Genomic DNA, 20,599 nt, shown 5'->3' on the forward strand with positions numbered 1-20,599 from the left:
CTATGAAGCTTAGAAAGCCACAAGTCAAACTTAGATCTCAAAACTAATTAAATGGACAACGTTTTCTTAATGTTGAATTTTATGGCAAATTTTTTAGGCTCGAAGAAGAAGACCATGCACAATCAAACCTAGATCTCAACACAAAAAAAATAATCTATGAATAGAATGGGCGGAGCAAGTCATCGGAGAAAATCTCCACCAAAGCAAAATCATATCACATAACCACCATGGAAGACCCATAGCCACCGTAGCAAAACCAGCCTTCTTGTTCAACATCTGAAACTTTCATTGATACTGCTTAAACTAACAAAAACACCTAATCATTAACAGAGGTTCAATGGACGGAATGAGCGAAGATGCAGATGAAAAAGGCGTCGCAATGGACGTCGAGATCTGTACCGTTTTCTAAGAACGCCGGCCAAGGGAGAAGAAAAGGGAGGGATTGGAACTTTAATTTGTTTTTCCCTTTTTTATCTTTTTATTATTTAATTATTTTTATAGCAAATTCATTGCTCTCACTCGCCTTTTTAAGTGTGATACCACACACTATAATTGAGTCATCAAAATAGATGTCACATAAGCTTGGTCAGTGGACAGAGGGTTTGAAAATCTCATTTTAGTTGAGTTTAAGGGTTCAGTTGGCAAAAAATTAAGTAGAAGGGTCTAGAATACAAATTCATACAAGTATAAGAGTCCATCAGACCATTTCGCCTTGTTTCTTTCATGTAGACTTTACAATGCTTTTATTATTTATTGATGTCTTTCTTCATTATTTTCATCTTCTTTTACTTTAGTTTGATGCACTTGGGGTGAAGGTCTTTCGAAAAGAGTTTTTCTACTTCCGCAAGTTAGGGATAAGTTTGCATACACTTTATCTCCCTAAGCCTCGAGATTTCAATTAGTATATTGTTGTTGACTTATTGAAAAAGTGAACAAGTAAAAGTAAATAAAGCAAGTTCTTTATTTTGAATTGTATTTGACAATACTTTTTGTAAGAAAATATTTAAAATTTGAATGTACTTTTTAAAAATATGATTTATACCCTCATTTTTAAAAAACTAGAAAAATTACTTTAATTTACTAAAACACGTCAAATTTATTTTAGAAAAGTAATATCTCAAATAACTAGTCACATAGTGTCAAATACTATCTTCAATCGATTTTTTGGTAATATAGGAAACATTTCTTATACCCTTTCCAGATTTAATCTCATAAATGAAATATTATATACTATTGTAAATATATTTTTTTCACTTTATTTGTAATTCTTAAAGTTGAAGTTAGGTTTCGTTATATATTTTGTAAATAATATTTGAATATTTAAATGTATTTTTCCTAAAAAGAACATGAAATACAATTTAAGTGTAGTTATTTTTATAAAATTATATGTTTTAGGATAGCATTTAAGGGGTCGTTTGGTTTGAATATGAGTTATGATGGGATAAGTTATGTTGGGATAAGTTATGTTGGGATTAGTTATGATGGGATAAGTTGTCCTGGGATTATTTCTTATTGAGTGTTTGGTTTGTTATATTCAAAATAATATATATTGATAAATTTTAAGAACAAGTTGTTTGTTTACAAAATTACCCTTCACTTTATTTAAACTTTTTAAATTTTTCTTTGTGAGCTTTAGTTATTCATTTTTTAAAATAAAACTTTTATTTTTTTTAACTTAAATATTTTTGTTTATGTATTCCCATGATAAGTACCATGTGTATTTAAAAATATAACTTTTTTCTTATTTAGCTTAAAAATAGAACTTTCCTCTTAAGTTTATTAAAGAGAAGAAAATTTATGAGAAATCAAAATAAAATAAACATAAGAATTAGTCAAATAAATTCATAAATAAAAATTATATTTATATAGTATAATTTTTTAATAGAAAAATATGTATAATTATCATAAAAATAAGGAGTAGTAAATATTATTATACATGGTATTAAAAAAAATGTAAATATACATAAATGTAAAAAATGATATATAAAAAGGATTTAAAGGGACATATTTGTCATTTACCTATTCTATCTCGGGATAAGTTATCCCGGGATTACTATACCACCCATGGGGAGGGATAACTTATCCCGGTACTAATTATTAATCCCGGGATAAGTTATCCCGGACTTGCCAACCAAACAACATAATTTTTTTTTTATCCCATCACTATTTCCTTATCCCATCACTATTATTTCTAATCCCTCACACCAAACGAGCCCTTATTATATAAGAGGGAGTTTATGATGGGACATTGTGATGTCCAATCATAAACTCCCTATATAATATATAATATATAATATAATAAATCATTTTTTCTACTATATAATATATATTTATTTTTCTACTATAAGGGAGTTTATATAATATATAATAATATAATATAATAAATCATTTACAAATGACTTAAAATATTTCATATTTAAAGGATATATAATAAAATAGGTTCACTCTCAAAATTCTATTCGGGTCACATATATTGGGACAGAAAAAATAACATATATCATTTTTAAATTACCAAAAAAGTATTATAAATAATAATAATTAACAACTTAAAATATCTTAAAGACATTTTAAAAGGGTTAATTTTGTAATTGTAATTCTACTATTATATAAGAGGGAGTTTATCATGGGACATTCTATGTGTCCCATCATAAACTCCCTATATAATATATAATATAATAAATCATTTTTTCTACTATATAATATATATAATATATATTTATTTTTCTACTATATAATAAAAGGGAGTTTATATAATATATAATATCATAATAAAACCCCTTTTATTATATAGTAGAAATAAATATAATATATATATATATATATATATATATATATATATATAAAAAAAATATAATATAATATATAATAATATAATATAATAAATCATTTACAACTGACTTAAAATATTTAATATTTAAAAGATATATAATAAAATAGGTTGACTCTCAAAATTCTATCCGGATCACATATATTGGGACAGAAAAAATAACATATATCATTTCAAAATTACAAAAAAAGTATTATAAATAATAATAATTAACAACTTAAAATATCTGAAAGACATTTTAAAAGGGTTAATTTTGTAAGTTTATCCATATCACATAAATTAGGACAAAGTGACCAGCAATGTAAGTTATTTGAAAGTTACATAAAAATATTATAAATCACAATAATTAATAACTTAGAACATTTTTTTTTAAAATGCAAATTTGGATGACTCTTCAAATTTCATTTGTGTCACATAAATTGAGACAACAAAAATAACATATATTGCGTCCATTTTAATTTATTTGTCTTAAATTTTTTTTATATTTAAAAATTGCGTAAAAATACTATAAATCATGATAATTGACAACATAAAATATTTCAAAAATAAATACATATAAAAAAATTCGATTAATTCTTGAAATTAATCTATCGTTAAAAATTATGTATAAAATACAATAAATTGTGATTTTGACCACTTAAAATATTTATTAAAAAAACAGAAAAAATAAATTGACTGATTGTTAAAATTAATCTATCAATGTCACATAAAATGAGACAAAAGTAGTAATATGTATTGTTTAATGTGAAATTATTGAAAACTACGTAAAATGTATTATAAATGTTAACAATTAACAACATTTGATTGAATCTTGAAATTTTATCAATGCTACATATATTCAGACAAGTGGAGTAATATATATTAAGTATTTAAAAATTACGTACAACCATATTGCTTTCTGTAGGCTTTGAATTATCGTGGTCATTTTTTAGGCTGATACAAGTTTTGTACTTTTTTTTTTAATATTATAAATCGCAATAATTAATAATTTAAAATATTTTAAAAAATATATTAAAAATTTAGTTGGTTTCGGGAATTTTATTTATACTATATAAAATGGGACAAAGGAAGCAACATATATCATTTACAAATAACTTAAAAAATATTAAAAATTACAATAATTACCAATTTAAAATATTTAAAAGCTATATAATAAAATGGGTTCACTCTCAGAATTCTTTCAGGCTCACATATATTAGGACAGAAAAAATAACACATATCATTTTAAAATTACCAAAAAAGTATTATAAATAATAATAATTAACAACTTAAAATATCTGAAAGACATTTTAAAATGGTTAATTTTGTAATTTTATCCATATCACATAAATTAGGACAAAGTGACCAGTAATGTTAGTTATTTGAAAGTTACATCAAAATATTATAAATCACAATAATTAATAACTTAAAACATTTTTTTTTTAAAAATTAAAATTTGGATGACTCTCCAAATTTTATTTGTGTGACATAAATTGAGACAACAAAAATAACATATATTGGGTCCATTTTAATTTATTTGTCTTATTTTTTTTTAGGTTTTTTATATTTAAAAAATGCGTAAAAATATTATAAATCATGATAATTGACAACATAAAATATGTTTTGAAAAAAAATACAAAAATTTCCACTAATTCTTTGAGTAAATCTATCATAAAAATACTATAAATCATGATAATTGACAACATAAAATATTTCAAAAATATTGTATGTGGATAGTCTTATTGTGCCCTGAATAGCGTCAAATAAAGTACAAGTTTGTGATAAAAAAACTTATTCCTTTATCCACGCAAACAATCGCTTGAAAATCTCCGTTATTAGCCCCAAAACATACCATTTATATTATTGGACCCGTAGCACGGGCAACATTACCTAGTTTGAAAAAAAAAGAGAGTAATATTAGCAAAAGTGAAAATAGGATTTTGACTTTAAATTGTGTTTAAAATTTTCATGACCGTATTCTCTTTTTCAAATAAAGTAAATTAATTTTTCGAAAAAGTGATAAATTCTGGTCGAAGTGCTAAGGAAAACAGAAAATTGTTAAACCTTAGTACTAAGCATCGGCCGCCGGCACAGAAGAGATGGGAAGGGGAGGGCGTGGCGGCGGCAGCGGTGGACGGAGGTCACTTTCGTCGTCGTTCGATCGAGAGCTTCGCGGCAACATTGAGTCCTGTAAGAACAATTACCTCTCCGTTGAAGATCTCGTCGACCACCTCCGTTCATCTTATCACAAGTATTCCCGCGAAAAGTTACAGCCGTTTACAAAACGGGTGCAAGATGTTCTGCAGCTCCAGACTTCAACCCCTAACTCAACTGAAGATGTAACGCCTCCGAAAAAGAAGCCAAAAAGAGACGGCAGCGAGCAGCGATTGCAGCTCCTTGAGAAGAAGCATATAATGAGTAGTCAAAAAAAGAAGCAGGAAGGGGACGGTTCGTCTTCGACGACTCTCGCAAGTACCTCCGATAGTGATGATTCTTACTCTTCTTCGTCTTCCGATGCTATTTATGGAGAGAAATTGGAAGAAAAGCCTGATTTAATGAAGTCTATGCTTCGACATACGTACAATCAACAGGTTAATGGTACTCTCAAGTCCAAAAAAATTGAATACGAGGTCATTCATGACAATAATGATGAAAAAAGGAAGAAACTTGTTATGTCTAAAGGAGGGGGACAACGAAGAAACGGAGCCACTAAGGATTTAGGAGGAGGAGGAGTAGAGGGGGAAAGGTTTGGGGATAGTGAAGGGAATGTTGATGGGCCAAAGTTTAAGGATTTAGGAGGAATGGATGGAGTGTTGGAGGAATTGAAAATGGAGGTGATTGTTCCATTGTACCATCCTCAGCTGACTAAGCATCTTGGAGTTAGGCCTATGTCAGGGATACTCTTACACGGGCCACCAGGCTGTGGTAAAACAAAACTAGCTCATGCTATTGCCAATGAGACTCGAGTTCCATTCTACAAACTATCTGCTACTGAGTTGGTCTCTGGAGTTTCAGGTGAGACTGATTCTTGATCTTTCTTATTCGATCATGTCATGATTCTATCTTTGCAAGCATAATTTATCACATAATTGGTTTCTGGAATTACAGGTGAAGCTAACTGTTAGATGTTTGATTTCGTTTTGCGTTACTAATTTTCTATTAGCAGCAATTTTGTAGCATAGAGTTGCTAGTAATATTTGAGGTGTGTTCCCCCTTAGAAAATGAATATGCGAGAATATTCTTGGAAATCCGTAAGCCTGCTATTTTAGCATTAATTATGGGGCATCATTCAGTATTATGACAGTCTTGAGTGTTCTAAGGAGTGGGTGTGTGTTTTCTTATTGCTTTCAATTTAAGGGCATTTTAATTGGGTAGTTCTCCATTTCAGGTGCATCAGAAGAGAACATAAGGGAACTGTTCTCAAAAGCATACCGGACAGCACCTTCTATTGTGTTTATTGATGAGATTGATGCAATTGCTGCCAAAAGAGAAAATTTACAGAGAGAAATGGAGCGGCGCATTGTAACACAGCTAATGACGTGCATGGATGAGTCACATAGACTTGTAAAACCTGATGATGCAAAGGGTACTGCTCTAGCCACTGATAAAAGAAATAATGAAGCAAAATCAGACGGATCTAATGGTGGACCTGGTTATGTCCTAGTAATTGGGGCGACAAATAGACCTGATGCTATTGACCCAGCATTGAGGAGGCCTGGACGATTCGACCGTGAAATCGTCTTGGGTATTCCAGATGAAAATGCAAGGGTGCAAATTTTGTCTGTGCTTACACGTAACCTAAGAGTTGAAGGTGCATTTGATCTCACGAAGATAGCTAGCTCAACCCCAGGATTTGTCGGAGCAGACTTGGCTGCTCTAACTAACAAGGCAGGTAATTTGGCAATGAAGAGGATAATAGACGAGAGGAAGGTTGAGCTTTCAAGAGAATTGTCAGATGATGAAGATGCCGAAGAATGGTGGAGAAAGCCATGGTCACCTGAAGAGATGGAAAAGCTCAGCATTTTTATGGCTGATTTTGAGGTATGATGCAGAGAATCTTGATTTATCTTTATGAGAAATATTTTTAGGTTGTGACTTGTGATCCTAAATTGCTGTAGGTAATTGCCATTTGACATTTTATATCCTGTCACTGAAACTACATATAAACACCATGGTTTTTCATTTACATGCATCTTCAAAAACCACCTTTTCTACTGTCTCATAATTGTAGTGGTTGGTTTTAACTTTCACAGTTTAATATATGATAATAAATTGCTTTACCCGTGTTTTAATTCACTTAATATTTATAATCTTCACATGGTAATGCTCTTAAAGGATGATGCATCCTCCTTTTAGACTGAGAAATTCAAGATCAAGTTTGGCAGTCTAGAAAGGGGGGCACATCATCCTTTAAGAGCATTATCACATGAAACTTATGCGTGTTAAGAGAATTTAACAATACGTATATGGGTAAGGCGATCAAGGATAAAACCTAGCACGCATGACCAAGGTTCAAGTTTCAACAAAGGCACAAAAAAGTTAGTTGATTTCTTCCCATTTTTTGAAGTCTTTGGTGTATGGAGGTACCCCAGAACTTTTCTTGTGGAAGTAGCAGGTAACCAGTGAACTAATCAGGTGGATGAAGCTGGCTCGAACACTACCCTTATCAAAAAAGGGGATTAAGTTTGTCATGTTTAATATATATTTAGTTGTTTAGTAACCTAGTATCTGATACTCTCTTTCTGGGTATGGGATTACCTTCTATGTAAAATCTGAAACAAGCTATTTCATGTAGCCTGCTAAAACTCATTTGATAATATGCAGGAAGCAGCTAAATTGATTCAACCTTCATCTAGAAGAGAAGGTTTCTCCGCAATCCCAAATGTTAAGTGGGAAGATGTTGGAGGCCTTGATTCATTGAGACATGACTTTGACCGTTACATTGTCAGGCGTATAAAGAATCCTAAAGATTACATGGTCAGTAATTCTCTTAAATTATGTTGAACATTCAGATATAAATACTGCACTGGTTTGTCAGCTGATTGGCTTGATAATTTTCATTTAAGACCTCCTTATGTGATGCTTTTTTCTTTTCCCTTTATCTCATGTTGGGTGCATTTATTTACTTGTTTATTTTGTCCATCTTCTTTCTTTGGGCATTTATCCTTTTCTTTGGCCAAGTTTAAGTTGGCTGCCTATTCCATTGCAGAGGATCTTTAAATTATCAATGTTAACATGGAGTTTAGTTGCCATCCTTATAGAACTTCTCTGCAGCATGGAATACCAGAGTTGTACTGTTACATATCTTTTTTAAGTAGTGAAGAGCCTTCCATCATCTTCTCGACACCCCTGAGCATAATGTGCTGGACCATGTGTTCTTTTTGGTGTGATCACTTGTACTCTCTCTTAACTATATGATTGTGTCCTTGGTCCTACCAATGCGTCCAACTTTGTCACACTGTAGTTGCAAATGTCCGATGGGACTTATGTTCATCGGTTCACTGCTACTAGGTTGGGAGTTCACTAACAAATAAATGCTTTCCCTTTGGATGCGACTTTGTAAAATTCTTGCATTTCCTTTAGCAAGCATCCTATGTGTTTTAAGTTTAGTAAGCTATCAGTTGATGATTGCAAAAGTCGTTGGGAGCAGGGGCGGACCCACATGGGTTCGAGGGGGTTCACCCGAACCCCCTCGGCAAAATATTACACTGTATGTAAAGTGAATTTTTTGTATTTATGGAGATATATTAATTTTGAACCCCCTCATGAACAAGAAGCAAACTGTAGTGTAGTGGTAGATCTCTTTTTAAATTGACCCTCACGTCTAGGGTTCGAATCCCATTGTGAACATTTTCTTTTTTTTAGCTTCTCTTCATTTGATTTCAGGACCAATCTTTAACGTTTTCTTTTTAAAAAATAAAACGTGCTAAAAGAGTAGATTTAAACCCAAAAAAATCCAAACATTAAAAAAAATCCAAACAGTCTAAAAGGTTTCATGTAACGGAATTAACTTTTTGTACCTATAAACTATATACTACTACTTCTTGGAATTGTGTTTTGTTGGCTTATTCACACGTTTATACTTTTATTTTTCAAACCCCTGTATGAAAATCCTGGATTCGCCACTGGTTGGGAGGATTCACTAACAAATAAATTCTTGCCCTTTAGTTGTAAAATTCATGCATTTCCTTTAGTACGCATCCTCTGTGTTACAAGTTTAGTGAGCTATCAGTTGATGATTGCAAAAACCCAAGTTAGGACCAGTTATGTGCTGGTTTTTAGTGCCTTAACCTCAAATTGTTTGTTAATTTTTCTTATGAGTACACCTAGTATAAAACTTCTAAAAGTTGTTTCATATTTCAGGGTTTTGGAGTGGACTTGGAAACAGGATTCTTGCTATATGGTCCCCCGGGATGCGGTAAAACATTAATTGCCAAGGCTGTTGCTAATGAAGCTGGAGCAAATTTTATACACATTAAGGTTCTTGCAAATTTCTATTTTCTTAAATGACTGCTTTTTCTAATGTTTTGCACGACTGAGGCATGTCATGTTTTCTCATTTACTTATCTCCTCCGACCAGGGACCTGAAATTTTGAACAAGTATGTTGGTGAAAGTGAGCTAACTATTCGGACATTATTTACCCGTGCAAGGACATGTGCTCCATGCATTCTATTCTTCGATGAGGTGCCTATCACTCTTTCCAACTTAAACACACTTAGTTCTGTCATCTTCTCATTTTATGAGTCCATCCACCTTCAAAAGTACTGCAGAAGTGTTTACTCATTTTTATTTTTTACAAAATTCTACATGCATCTGTAAGATGCTTGCTATTAAGTCTTAACACATAGTACAATGTGTTCAGATATGAGAGAATGTTCTACAGTGTTGCTTCAGTACCCAAATTAATAATAGAATATACAAAAATAGAAACTTTCAAAATTCTAGTGCACTTGTAAGATGCTTGCCACAAAGTCTAATACATAGTACACTAGTACAGTGTTCAAATACGAGTGCGAAGTATTGTCGAGATGGTTTAATTGCACAAAAAAAAAACTACTTGTGTCCATGTTTGATTTGTCACGCCCCTTAAGACGCAATAAATAAAATGTTACTTTTACTATATCACCCCTTATTATAACTCATCTCAGTCATTGGGAAATGAATTGGAAATGATCCGTACTTAATAGTAAGGGTAAATTGTCTCTTGGTTTTCCAAACCGGACAAGTAAAAGTGGACATCTATTTTTAGTATAGTAGAGAAGTAAAAGTGGACGGAGGTAGTAATAATAGAAAACGGAAAAATAGAAAACTTTTGTGAAAAACACATGATTGTCAGCCTTTTTTCCTTGTCTGTTACGTCTGTTTTTATCCTTTCATATTTTTACAGATGGATGCATTGACAACTAAGCGTGGTAAAGAAGGAGGTTGGGTCGTTGAAAGGCTTTTGAATCAGGTTTGTATGATTGGGCGTGTGTTCTTGACAAAAATTGACATTATATTCTTCTTAACCTTTGCAAGTGTGAAACTTCTCTAATAATTGCAGCTACTAATAGAACTAGACGGTGCTGATCAGAGAAAAGGTGTTTATGTGATTGGTGCCACAAATAGGTATTTTTCGTTCTTCTGGGTAATTGTGCCTTTGGTTTTTCACATCTTATTTTGGTGCTTATTCTTGTTATCATTTTTGCAGGCCTGAAGTCATGGACCAAGCTATTCTTCGACCTGGAAGGTTAGGGAGACTCCTATATGTCCCTCTACCTAGTCCAGATGAGCGTGTACTAATTTTAAAAGCTCTTGCCCGGAAGAAGCCTATAGATTCTAGTGTCGACTTGATGACCATTGGAAGAGATGATGCCTGTAAAAATTTTAGTGGAGCAGACCTAGCAGCACTGGTTTGTTCATCTTTTAACATGCTTGTTTTACCTGCCTTTACTACCCACCCCCCCAAAAAAAGGTTATAAAATAGAATGAAGCGAATGGAACTTGTCTCATAACTTTTTTTCATGGTTGATACTTTTATCAAAGGTGTGTTTCCTTTATTGACTTTTAGTAATTGCTTAAATGTGCTAGATGAATGAAGCTGCAATGGTTGCACTTGAAGATAAATTGACAGCCATGGCTACAGGTTGTGGTGACACATCATCGATTATTAAGGAGTCACATTTCAAACGCGCTTTGGAAAAAGTTTCTCCATCTGTCTCCAATGAGGTACATCTGATTCTGTCACCTGAAATCATCTATAGACTACAAGTTAAGGCATTTATGATTGTATGCTAAATCCTATTTTGGTCTCTTATTATACTGTTTCTGTTTTTTTTTTTGGGGCGGATGCAGCAAATACAATACTATCAGGAGTTATCAAAACACTTCAGAGCATCATGAAAACCTTGGTGAAGGGAGAAAGTTGCACGAAACATATTTTGGATATCGATGTTTCTTCGTGGTCTTCTTGTGAATATCCTTGAGCTATAGTTCCGCGGGAGCAAACAGAATGGAGAGAGGGGAGCAGAAAAATCGTTAATCTTCTCTCCTTTTTTTTGTTATATTATTTTAGCAACATAATTTTTTGCACTTGGCAATATGCTATTGTAGTGTTGAACAGTTTTCTAATGAAGCAATAGAGGCTTTGTATTTTCTCTTTTAAGCTTTCACGTACTCACTAGATTATTACAATATACATGTATGTTTTTGGAATTTTTTTGAATTGTGTATTAAGGATGTCACATTCAACTTTAAATAATGCATTCTTTTGGACACTTTTTATTTTTTATTTGCCCAATGCTTGCCATCATTTAGTTGTTCTTGAAGAAATTGATAGAATACAAAGGAATTATGGGCATGCAGGTGAAACATAATAAAAAAAAGTTAGATGTCACATTTGGAAAAACATTATCAAAGATAAGACTAGTACATTTAAGGAAGTTCTTTTGAAAAATTATCTAAATACACATAATCTCTAAAATTTTCTCTTGGATACATCCATATTCTCTTTTGAATAAAATCCTCCCCTCTTGGATACATTTGTGAGCTATGTATTCGTAGGTTTTTTGATGTATCCAAGATCTTATAAATTTTAGGGATTTTTTTGTAATTTGAAAAGAATAGGAATGTGATGTAATTAAGGGATTTTTTGTAATTTAAAAAAGAATAAGAATAGGATGTAATTAACTTTTAACACTATAGGATCTATGTAATTTTTACAGTTTTTTCTTAGAAAGTGAAATTCACTTATTTTCTTGTGTTTGAAGGGTAAATAAAGTGGGGAGGTAGAGGTGTCGGATGGTGGGGATGAAGGCTATGTGTGTAAAGATGAAGTGTGTTATAGAGGGTGGAGAAGACACACCACACCTCATATGGTAGAGTGTGTTTGTAAAAAAAATACTCCACATGTTCCTTTTTATATGCCATCTTTTTCTTTAGATTTTACTTGCATTAAAAAACTAAATAAATTTATAATTCTACCTTTTTAATATATTTTTAAGTCAATTTTTCAATAAAAGATGAACATGTTAGATTTCAAAAATTGAAAGAAGATATATGGTGAGAGTAATTAATCAATGTATGAAGTAATTACGTTGAAAATTAACTACTTATTAGTTTTTCTAGGTTGATCAAATATCTATTCTGAAGACTAATTAATTATCAAGGATATAATAGGAAGAATATTATAATTTATGCATTGATTTTATAAATGACAAGTATTAAGGACAATCTATTTATAATAAGAATCACATATAAAAAGGAACGAAAAGAGTATGTATTTTAAATATTTTATGATAAAAATACTTTTGTATTTATACTAGAAAAGGAGAAGTTTGTACTCTGCACGAGCCCAATCACAATTATTTGAAATTCGTAATTTTATTTGTGATATTTTTATTTTTTAAATATAAAAATATTTGTTTTTTTTAAAAAAAAACTATCAACAATCCAACATTAACATTAGAAATCAAGGTTATATGGATAAAAAGATTTAGAAATAGAATAATCAAATGTATTACTTAGTTAGTATTAATAAAATATAATAGAATTTTGGAAGATTAAACCAAAAAATTTAATTTAAACCATTGGGATATTTGCTACGCTTAGTAGTACTTATTCATAATTTATTTAGAAACATGTATAGTTAATATAGGTATAAATTATAAAAATTTATAGAGATAAGTGTCAAAAACATACATAAACTATCCCTTTTTTTTTAGTTTCATACCAAAACTATTGAAAGTGTGAGTTTCATACCTAAATTATCACTTTTTAGTTTGAGAAACACACCATTGAATGTACTCTCTTTTATTTGAAAGAACCTTGATACATGACATTCCACATTAATAAAATATTCCACCTTGACAAAACTTAAATAATAAACTATTAATATTAATTAAAAATTAAAGATTAAAATATTACTATCCATAAAATAAAAAAAATTAAAAACTTAAAATTATTTTTCTTACACCACTCCACCACCTCCTCCACGTAACCCCTCGCGACAATCCCACATCCTTTTTTTAAAAAATAAATCTTTTTATAAAATCTTTTTAAGAAATTCATACTTCACCACCCCTCCCCCCCCTCCCCAAAAAAAAATTAAAAAATTCTACCCCATCCTATTTAACCCTCCGCTCCTATTTTTTTTAATTTTTCTTTTTTACGTTTTTCTCATTTTGTGTTAGATATGTACGTACATATATTTTTAGAAAAAAAATTCTACTACCTAATATAACATATAAAAAATAAATTAAAAAAATCTTGCAGTAGCAAATAAAAAATATTTTCGATATGATTTATCTACACAAAATAAGAATAAAATTTGGAAGCAGAGGGTTAGGTGTGTGGGTAGAATTTATTTATTTTTAAAATAAAATAATATCTAAGTTAGTATTTAAGGGGGGTGGGAGAGAAGATGAAGTAATTTTTTTTAAAAAAAAAAAACTGAAAAAATGGCCGGGGGTGTGGGGTGGGGAGGGGAGGGACGGTGAGAGGAAGTGATGGAGTGGGGTAAAAAAAATATTTTACATTTTATTTTATAAAAGAAATATTATTTTTTTGGATAATAATTTTTTAATTTTAACTAATACTAATAATTTATTTAATTTTGTCAAGGTTGAATGTTTTGTCCATGTAGAGTGTGATGTGACAATTTTTTTAAAATAAAAGAGAAAGTGTATTACACACACCATGATGAGAATGATATAAAAGAGAGGGGTGTGTTTCTCAAACTAAAATGTGATAGTTTAGGTATGAAACTTACACTCGCAATAGTTTAGGTATGAAACTAAAAAAAATGGTATAGTTTAGGTGTGTTTTTGACAATTATCTCAAATTTATATATTATTTTATATAAGATAGAAGATGCAATAACTAAAATATAAATAAGTAATACATAAATAATTAAATTTTCCTAACGAAAAGGATGTTTCCTAGGTTCGAAACTGGACCATGCACATAAAATGTCAAGCTTTAGCCGGTAAGCCAATAGCTTTTATGAGGGATGCACACATGTGAAACAACCATGTTGACGCCCAGTTGTATGCTTTATTCCCTTTTCTTAATTCTAATAATACACATTTAGGTCAATCACACATTTAAGTTTGTTTACTAAACTAACTTTTTATTTATAATTAATTTTTATTTTAAAACAAAAATTATTTGATTATGTCATTAAACTGGTAAAACCAAACATGATACATTAATTACAACGTGTGTCAAGGATATTAATACACAAACAATGACGGTCTAAACTCTAAAGTACTAAAGTTTAAAGAGAGAGGTCCTAATTTATTTACTTTTGTTTTAAAGAAAATATCGTTATATATTGTAATAAAAAGTCTATTTTCCTAGTTTAATTTAGACGTGAAATCATTAATTATTATTTTATACAGTAATTGATTTGTTCTAACAATTCTTTTTCAAGAAAAGATCCTCAATTTTCTAGCTTATGAAGTAAAAATATCAATAATGCAAAATTTTGAATTAAAAAATATAATATAAAATTAGAATATTAAAATATGTTCAAAAATTTGATAAGTTGTTTTAATGATATTGAAATAGTGTTGTGTTCCTTCACTATAACAATTACTTGTTGCAAATGCTTAAGATCTAAAAGAAGACACTAAAAAGTAAAATTTAATTTGTCATTAGAAAATAACAATAGATTTTGCAGCAAATAATTTTACCGTTTGGAGACTTTAGAATATTCGATAATAATAAGAAGACAAGAATACTGAAGAGAATGAAAGAATCTATATCTATACTACATTAAAAGCATGAACTTTCAAATTTGAATGTTGAATTACTATATTATCCCCAATTAAAAATATTTAATTTCTTATATTTATTAATTTAGTTATATTAAAAGTAGATACCTTTTAACATTAAAGAGTTGTGATTTTTTCAAAGAGTTGTGACTTTTTTTACGGATTGGGACATTTTCGATGAGTTGTGGCTTTTCCGAAGGGTTGTGACTTTTCAAAGGGTTGTGAATTTTCTAAAGGGTTGTGCCTTTTTCGATGAGTTATGACTTTTCCAAAGGATTGTGACTTTTCCAATGAGCAATGGCTTTTTCGAAAGGTTGTAACTTTTATGATAAGGCACAATTAGCACCTATCGATATTACTATTTGTTAGCTATAAATAGAGGATTTCCTCTCACTTTTATACTACGATTTTATTTATGTTTTCTACTCTTCTTCTTCTTAAAAAAATCTCAAGGGTTATTTGCACCAGTTGATTAAGTTCAAAATTCAACGAAATTCGAGGTACCACATAAAAAAGAGTTGGTGAAGAAATTGTAGCAAATCATTCATCAATTCACACTCTTATTTTTTCTTTTGATTTTCATGAGTTAACAATGACAAAAAGTTGTGGGAAAAACTATAATAATAAACAAATATGAAAAAAGTCACATGATTTGGGTAATATATTTCTTATTTATTTTTTCATTTGTTATTCTTTTACCCTCAAACGAATGTGTTTCTTTCTAATTTTTCTAAAACAACGGACATCAACGCTATCCATTGAATTATTAGTTTTGATGCATAATCCACTATTTCAAAAATAGTTTTTTCACTTTTACTTATAATAATAATTATTTTTAATAGATATGTAAGAAAAAATGAACGGAGAAAGTAAAGTGTTGGTGGCAAGATATTTCAATCAAATGGAACACTATAGTGAGTATAGCATGAACATATATTTTCGTCTTCCTTATTCATTGGCTATGTATTGCTCCATTTGTTTTTTCTTTTTTATATTTCTATTGATGAATATGAAATTATTTAAGTGTGAATTTTCTGTTATTTTCTGTTCATTTTAATTTGAGAAAATGTTATGTCACAAGATACGCTCCTTGCTAGCTATATAAAAATGCATAAGAAAATAGTGATTGATCATAAAATAATCTTAAATCAAATTAAAGATTCTATAAATAATACTTTAAATTTTATTCATCAATTAATTTTTATTATTGAAATTTTTTAATATTTTATATCACAATACAACTTCTATAAGATATTAGATACTTTCATTAGACAACAACTATATAATATGTATGCGACAAAAAAAGGAGAAGACTACAATTCTATAAAGTTAAGGTAGAAACTTAAAGAAATGATTTTTTTTTAAAACCAAATGTGATGTTGTTCATATATTGACATTAAATTATGCTACTAATATATATATATATAACAAAGTATTGGTCAAGCTAAATATTTTACATACACTCAAACCTCTATTTGACCATCATTCGTTATAACAACAAAGTATCCTTTATTTTTATAAAATTACCTCTCTATGATAGTCATACTCAAATATTAACTGAGTACTAATATTTTGTAAAAGATAGATTACGTATAAAGACAAAGTATTGAATGTTTATGGTAATCCTTATTAGTGTCATGCATATACTAAATTTCAAGTATGAATATTTAAGAGAAAAATTGTACTTAAATGGTGTCCATCATTTATGTTCATAACCTCAAGAGGAAACACTATTGGTGACATTTTTTGTATGGATATTTTTTTAAAATTTTGTTGGTTAGATTTGCTTACAAAATTGAGTGAAGTAAAATTAATACTACTAAAGAAATGTCACTTTCTCACCATATTTAAACTTTGAATGAATGTATTCAGAAATGTTTCAATGATATTTGGTTATTTTGATCTCAAAATACAGCTAACTCTATGACAATATGTATTAATCAATTCAAAGTATCTGTCATATGTTCTTTCAAATATAATTATTTACTAAAAATATTAATTTAGTAATATTAATTCTATTTGACAACATCGTTACTATTTAAACTAGTATAAATATAGGAAGGTACTCAGATAAGAAAAAGAATTTATCTTAGTATATCATGAATTTATCATCTACCAGTAAAATGAATTCCGCACCGAAAAATGGTATCAGAACTATGAATGAAAAGAAATATAAGAAGAAACATACTAGTAGAAAGTTAAGAAAAATAAGAAGAAAATTAAACAAATTATATCCAGAATACAAACAACTCAATATCACAAAAACTGATAACGACAAATTAGATCAATTAATTGATAATATATCTAAAATAGAATATAAATATATTCAATATTTAAAAATACAATGAATAACGAGAATAACGAATATAGACAAAAACTTACTGAAATAATTATAGCGAAAAGACAAGAATTAGCACACAGGCAAAGTAGACTTAACAATAATATATTCGCAGGAACTTGTAAAAAATTTATAGTAGCACAAAGGAAAACTATTCTATATCTACATATACAGATAGAAAGTTTAGAATATAAACTTCAACACAATCTATAAATGAATAAGGAAGAATATGCCATAGACGAAAAAACATATGAAAACTATGACGGATTAAAAATAAAAATAATATTTTCTAATCTAGGAAGAAGATATAAGAAAATAGGTGAAAATCTAAGTTTAATGTTAGAAAAAGAAACGGTAAAACTAGAAGATAGTTTAACTGCTATGATAAGAATAACAAAAGAAAATGAAGAAATAGATAGAAAAACGGAAATTGAAAAAATAAAACAGCAAGCAAAAAAGGAAGTACAACAATTAGAAGAAGTAAAAAATACTAAAATAATAGAACTAGAAAAAGCGCTGGCAATGTTAAAAGAAACGTATGAAATGAAACAAAAAACAAAATTAGCAAATGAGATAATTAAATTTAAAGAAAAATTGCAATTAGAAGATGAATTAGAAGAAAAAGAAGAAAATAACCAAGATAATCTACCTGAAATAAGAATTGATGAAATAAATGACGATGATCTAGATGAACAACATTCGGAAACAAGCGAAACATATACGGAACTTTTAACAAACATAAATAATACAAAGAATTTAGAAGAAAATACAAGAGACGTAGACATGGATGAAAAACTAAGTACATCAGGAGTAAAAAATCCAAAAAATCCAAGATACTATAATGCAAACTATGGACAATATGATAGAGAAAAAACTATGTGGGATAAAAGATTGAATAAAAAATGGACACCCAAACCAATAAATGAACAACATAATTTTTTAGATTTAGACTGTGTAGCAGATATAAATAAAACAATCCAATTATGGATGTGATATATATCAAAATAATGAATAGATAACAAAATAGAGATGACAGAAACACCACGATATATAGAAAGAACACTTACAGGAACAGTAAAATTATGGCTACAAAATTTATCAGATGAAAGTTTAAAAACTTTAAGAAGTAATAAAAAATTTGATGGTTGTCACGCCCCGAGCTGCTCCCGAGACGCGGACACGGGACCTAGGACCACAAGTGATCCCAAGCTAACCCTGCTAGCATGATCATAAGCATACTAAAGAAAATAAACTGATGCGGAAGCTAAATCATAAATAAATCTGAAAAGATGGGGAATACCCATTCACTATAACTGAGATAAATGAAAACTGATGAGTTTAATACAAAGAAGATATTAACTCAATACTAAGCTGAAGCTATGCATGTCTGAAAATAGCCTCTAACTGACTAGAAATGCTGGGACAGGCCCCAGCTAAGTCTAGCAAAACTGAAACTAAAGGACTAAATACTGAAAAGAAACTCATGACTATTGTCCTCGGAGAATGAGGACTCACCAACTGATTCTACTGAACTGGAGATCGGGAACCGATCTAAGCGTGATCTGGATGCTGAGAACCTGAACCTACATCACGAGAAGATGTAGCACACGTATGCGTCAGTACTTGAGAGGTACTGAGCATGCATGATAGAGTAAAGATGAAATAACATATAATTGAACAAAGCAATAAAGCAATGAAATAATTTGAACATGATATAGATACTGAAAATATTGAATACTGAGCTAACTGATGCAATGACCAAATTTATAACACACTGAGACTGAATACTGACTGTACTGAAATATGGTCAATGCAATAGAGTCTGACTGAACTATGGGAGCTATTAATAACCGACATAAAATCACTTGAGCTAAATGTGGAGTCCGATGTATACGGCCCATCGAGAGGACCCAGTATACCCCGCCAGAGGTATAGAGGCATGCTGGCGTGATCACTAAACTGATGTTGCCCACAGAGGGGACTTATACCTATGTGGCTCGTAGTTCTGGGACTATATGGGTACGCTGAACCCTAGTCCAACTCGGTATTATGCTACTCTCAATGAATTAAGTGGTTAACACATTATGACTGAGTTCTGTAAAATACTGGATAGCTCAAAACTGAACATGCAAACTGAGAATGCAACAATTAATCTGATAATGATGCATTAATAACTGAGGCATGTATAATTGAATAACTGAGATATCTGACCTAGCATGTGTAATTCAAGAACTAAAGAAATACATAGCTAGGGTTCTGAAATTCATGCGAGAAACGATGTAATAACATGATAATCTGATTTGGAACATCTAAATAACTAATTCATGATAATATGTTGAAATTCTAGAAACCCTAGGTCTATTTATGATAAGGGAATCAAGAAACTGACTGAATTCTAGGGACCCAATGGGTGAAAGGAACCCACTAGTGAAATCCCACATACCTGGTGACGAATTCCATGGAGAAATCTTTCGATTTCGGGGCTGGAACTGATGGAACCTTGCTGCGTTCTTGAACTAGGGTTCTTGACCTTTTTCTCCTCTCTTGCTTCTAATTTTCTAAGTTTTGATTAATGAATTCGACTTAGGTAAGTTCTAGTTATGTTTCTAGGCTTAAACTGATTAAAACCTCATGATTTAGGGTCTAAACGACGTATCTTAGGGGTTAAACGAAATAGGAAAAGACCAAAAGACCCTTGACTTAACTGCTATCGGAGTGACTGACGGAATGGACCTACGGTCCGTCACTACATCTACGGTCCGTCGATTGGGTCCGTAGGTCGAGTCTGCCCGATATGGCTTCACTAAAACGAGCATAACTTTTAACTCGGAGGTCGGATTTTAGCAAACTCGGTGGCGTTGGAAAGAGGATTCAATTATCTATCATATAATAGGTCATGGGACACATAGTTCTTTTTTGATAAAAGTTATGACCATCTGAAGTTGATCTATCAACAATTTTTAGCTAACTGGCTATTAATCCTCACCTACGGTCAGACCACAGACCGTGGATTGATTGACGGTCCGTGCTGGTCAACCGTCAATCGAAACTGAAGCTGGGCTTTTGGGGCATCGATCCACGGACACGAACTACGGTCCATGACCTGACCTACGGACCGTAAGTCCGACCGTGGGTCAACACTTAGCCAAAATTTTTGACTGAGTTCTGGGGAAGTTTTCTGTCACGAACCACAGACCTGC

The 20,599-nt window shown here is 30.6% G+C and overlaps 1 protein-coding gene across 1 annotated transcript; it reads left to right on the forward strand.

Moving 5' to 3' along the window:
- Positions 1 to 4,905: 4,905 nt before the first annotated feature.
- On the forward strand, positions 4,906 to 11,540 carry LOC125810516 (cell division control protein 48 homolog C-like). Its single transcript, XM_049489988.1, has 10 exons — positions 4,906 to 5,821; positions 6,195 to 6,847; positions 7,631 to 7,783; positions 9,170 to 9,286; positions 9,387 to 9,491; positions 10,195 to 10,260; positions 10,351 to 10,415; positions 10,498 to 10,699; positions 10,878 to 11,015; positions 11,142 to 11,540. Exons 1-10 carry the CDS (start codon positions 4,906 to 4,908, stop codon positions 11,187 to 11,189), a joined length of 2,463 nt encoding a protein of 820 aa, XP_049345945.1. The 3' UTR covers positions 11,190 to 11,540.
- The last annotated feature ends 9,059 nt before the right edge of the window (positions 11,541 to 20,599 follow it).

This window comes from Solanum verrucosum, unplaced genomic scaffold (genome assembly GCF_900185275.1).
Source record: "Solanum verrucosum unplaced genomic scaffold, falcon-dt-bn FXZP01000118.1, whole genome shotgun sequence".
NCBI classification, from domain to species: domain Eukaryota; kingdom Viridiplantae; phylum Streptophyta; class Magnoliopsida; order Solanales; family Solanaceae; genus Solanum; species Solanum verrucosum.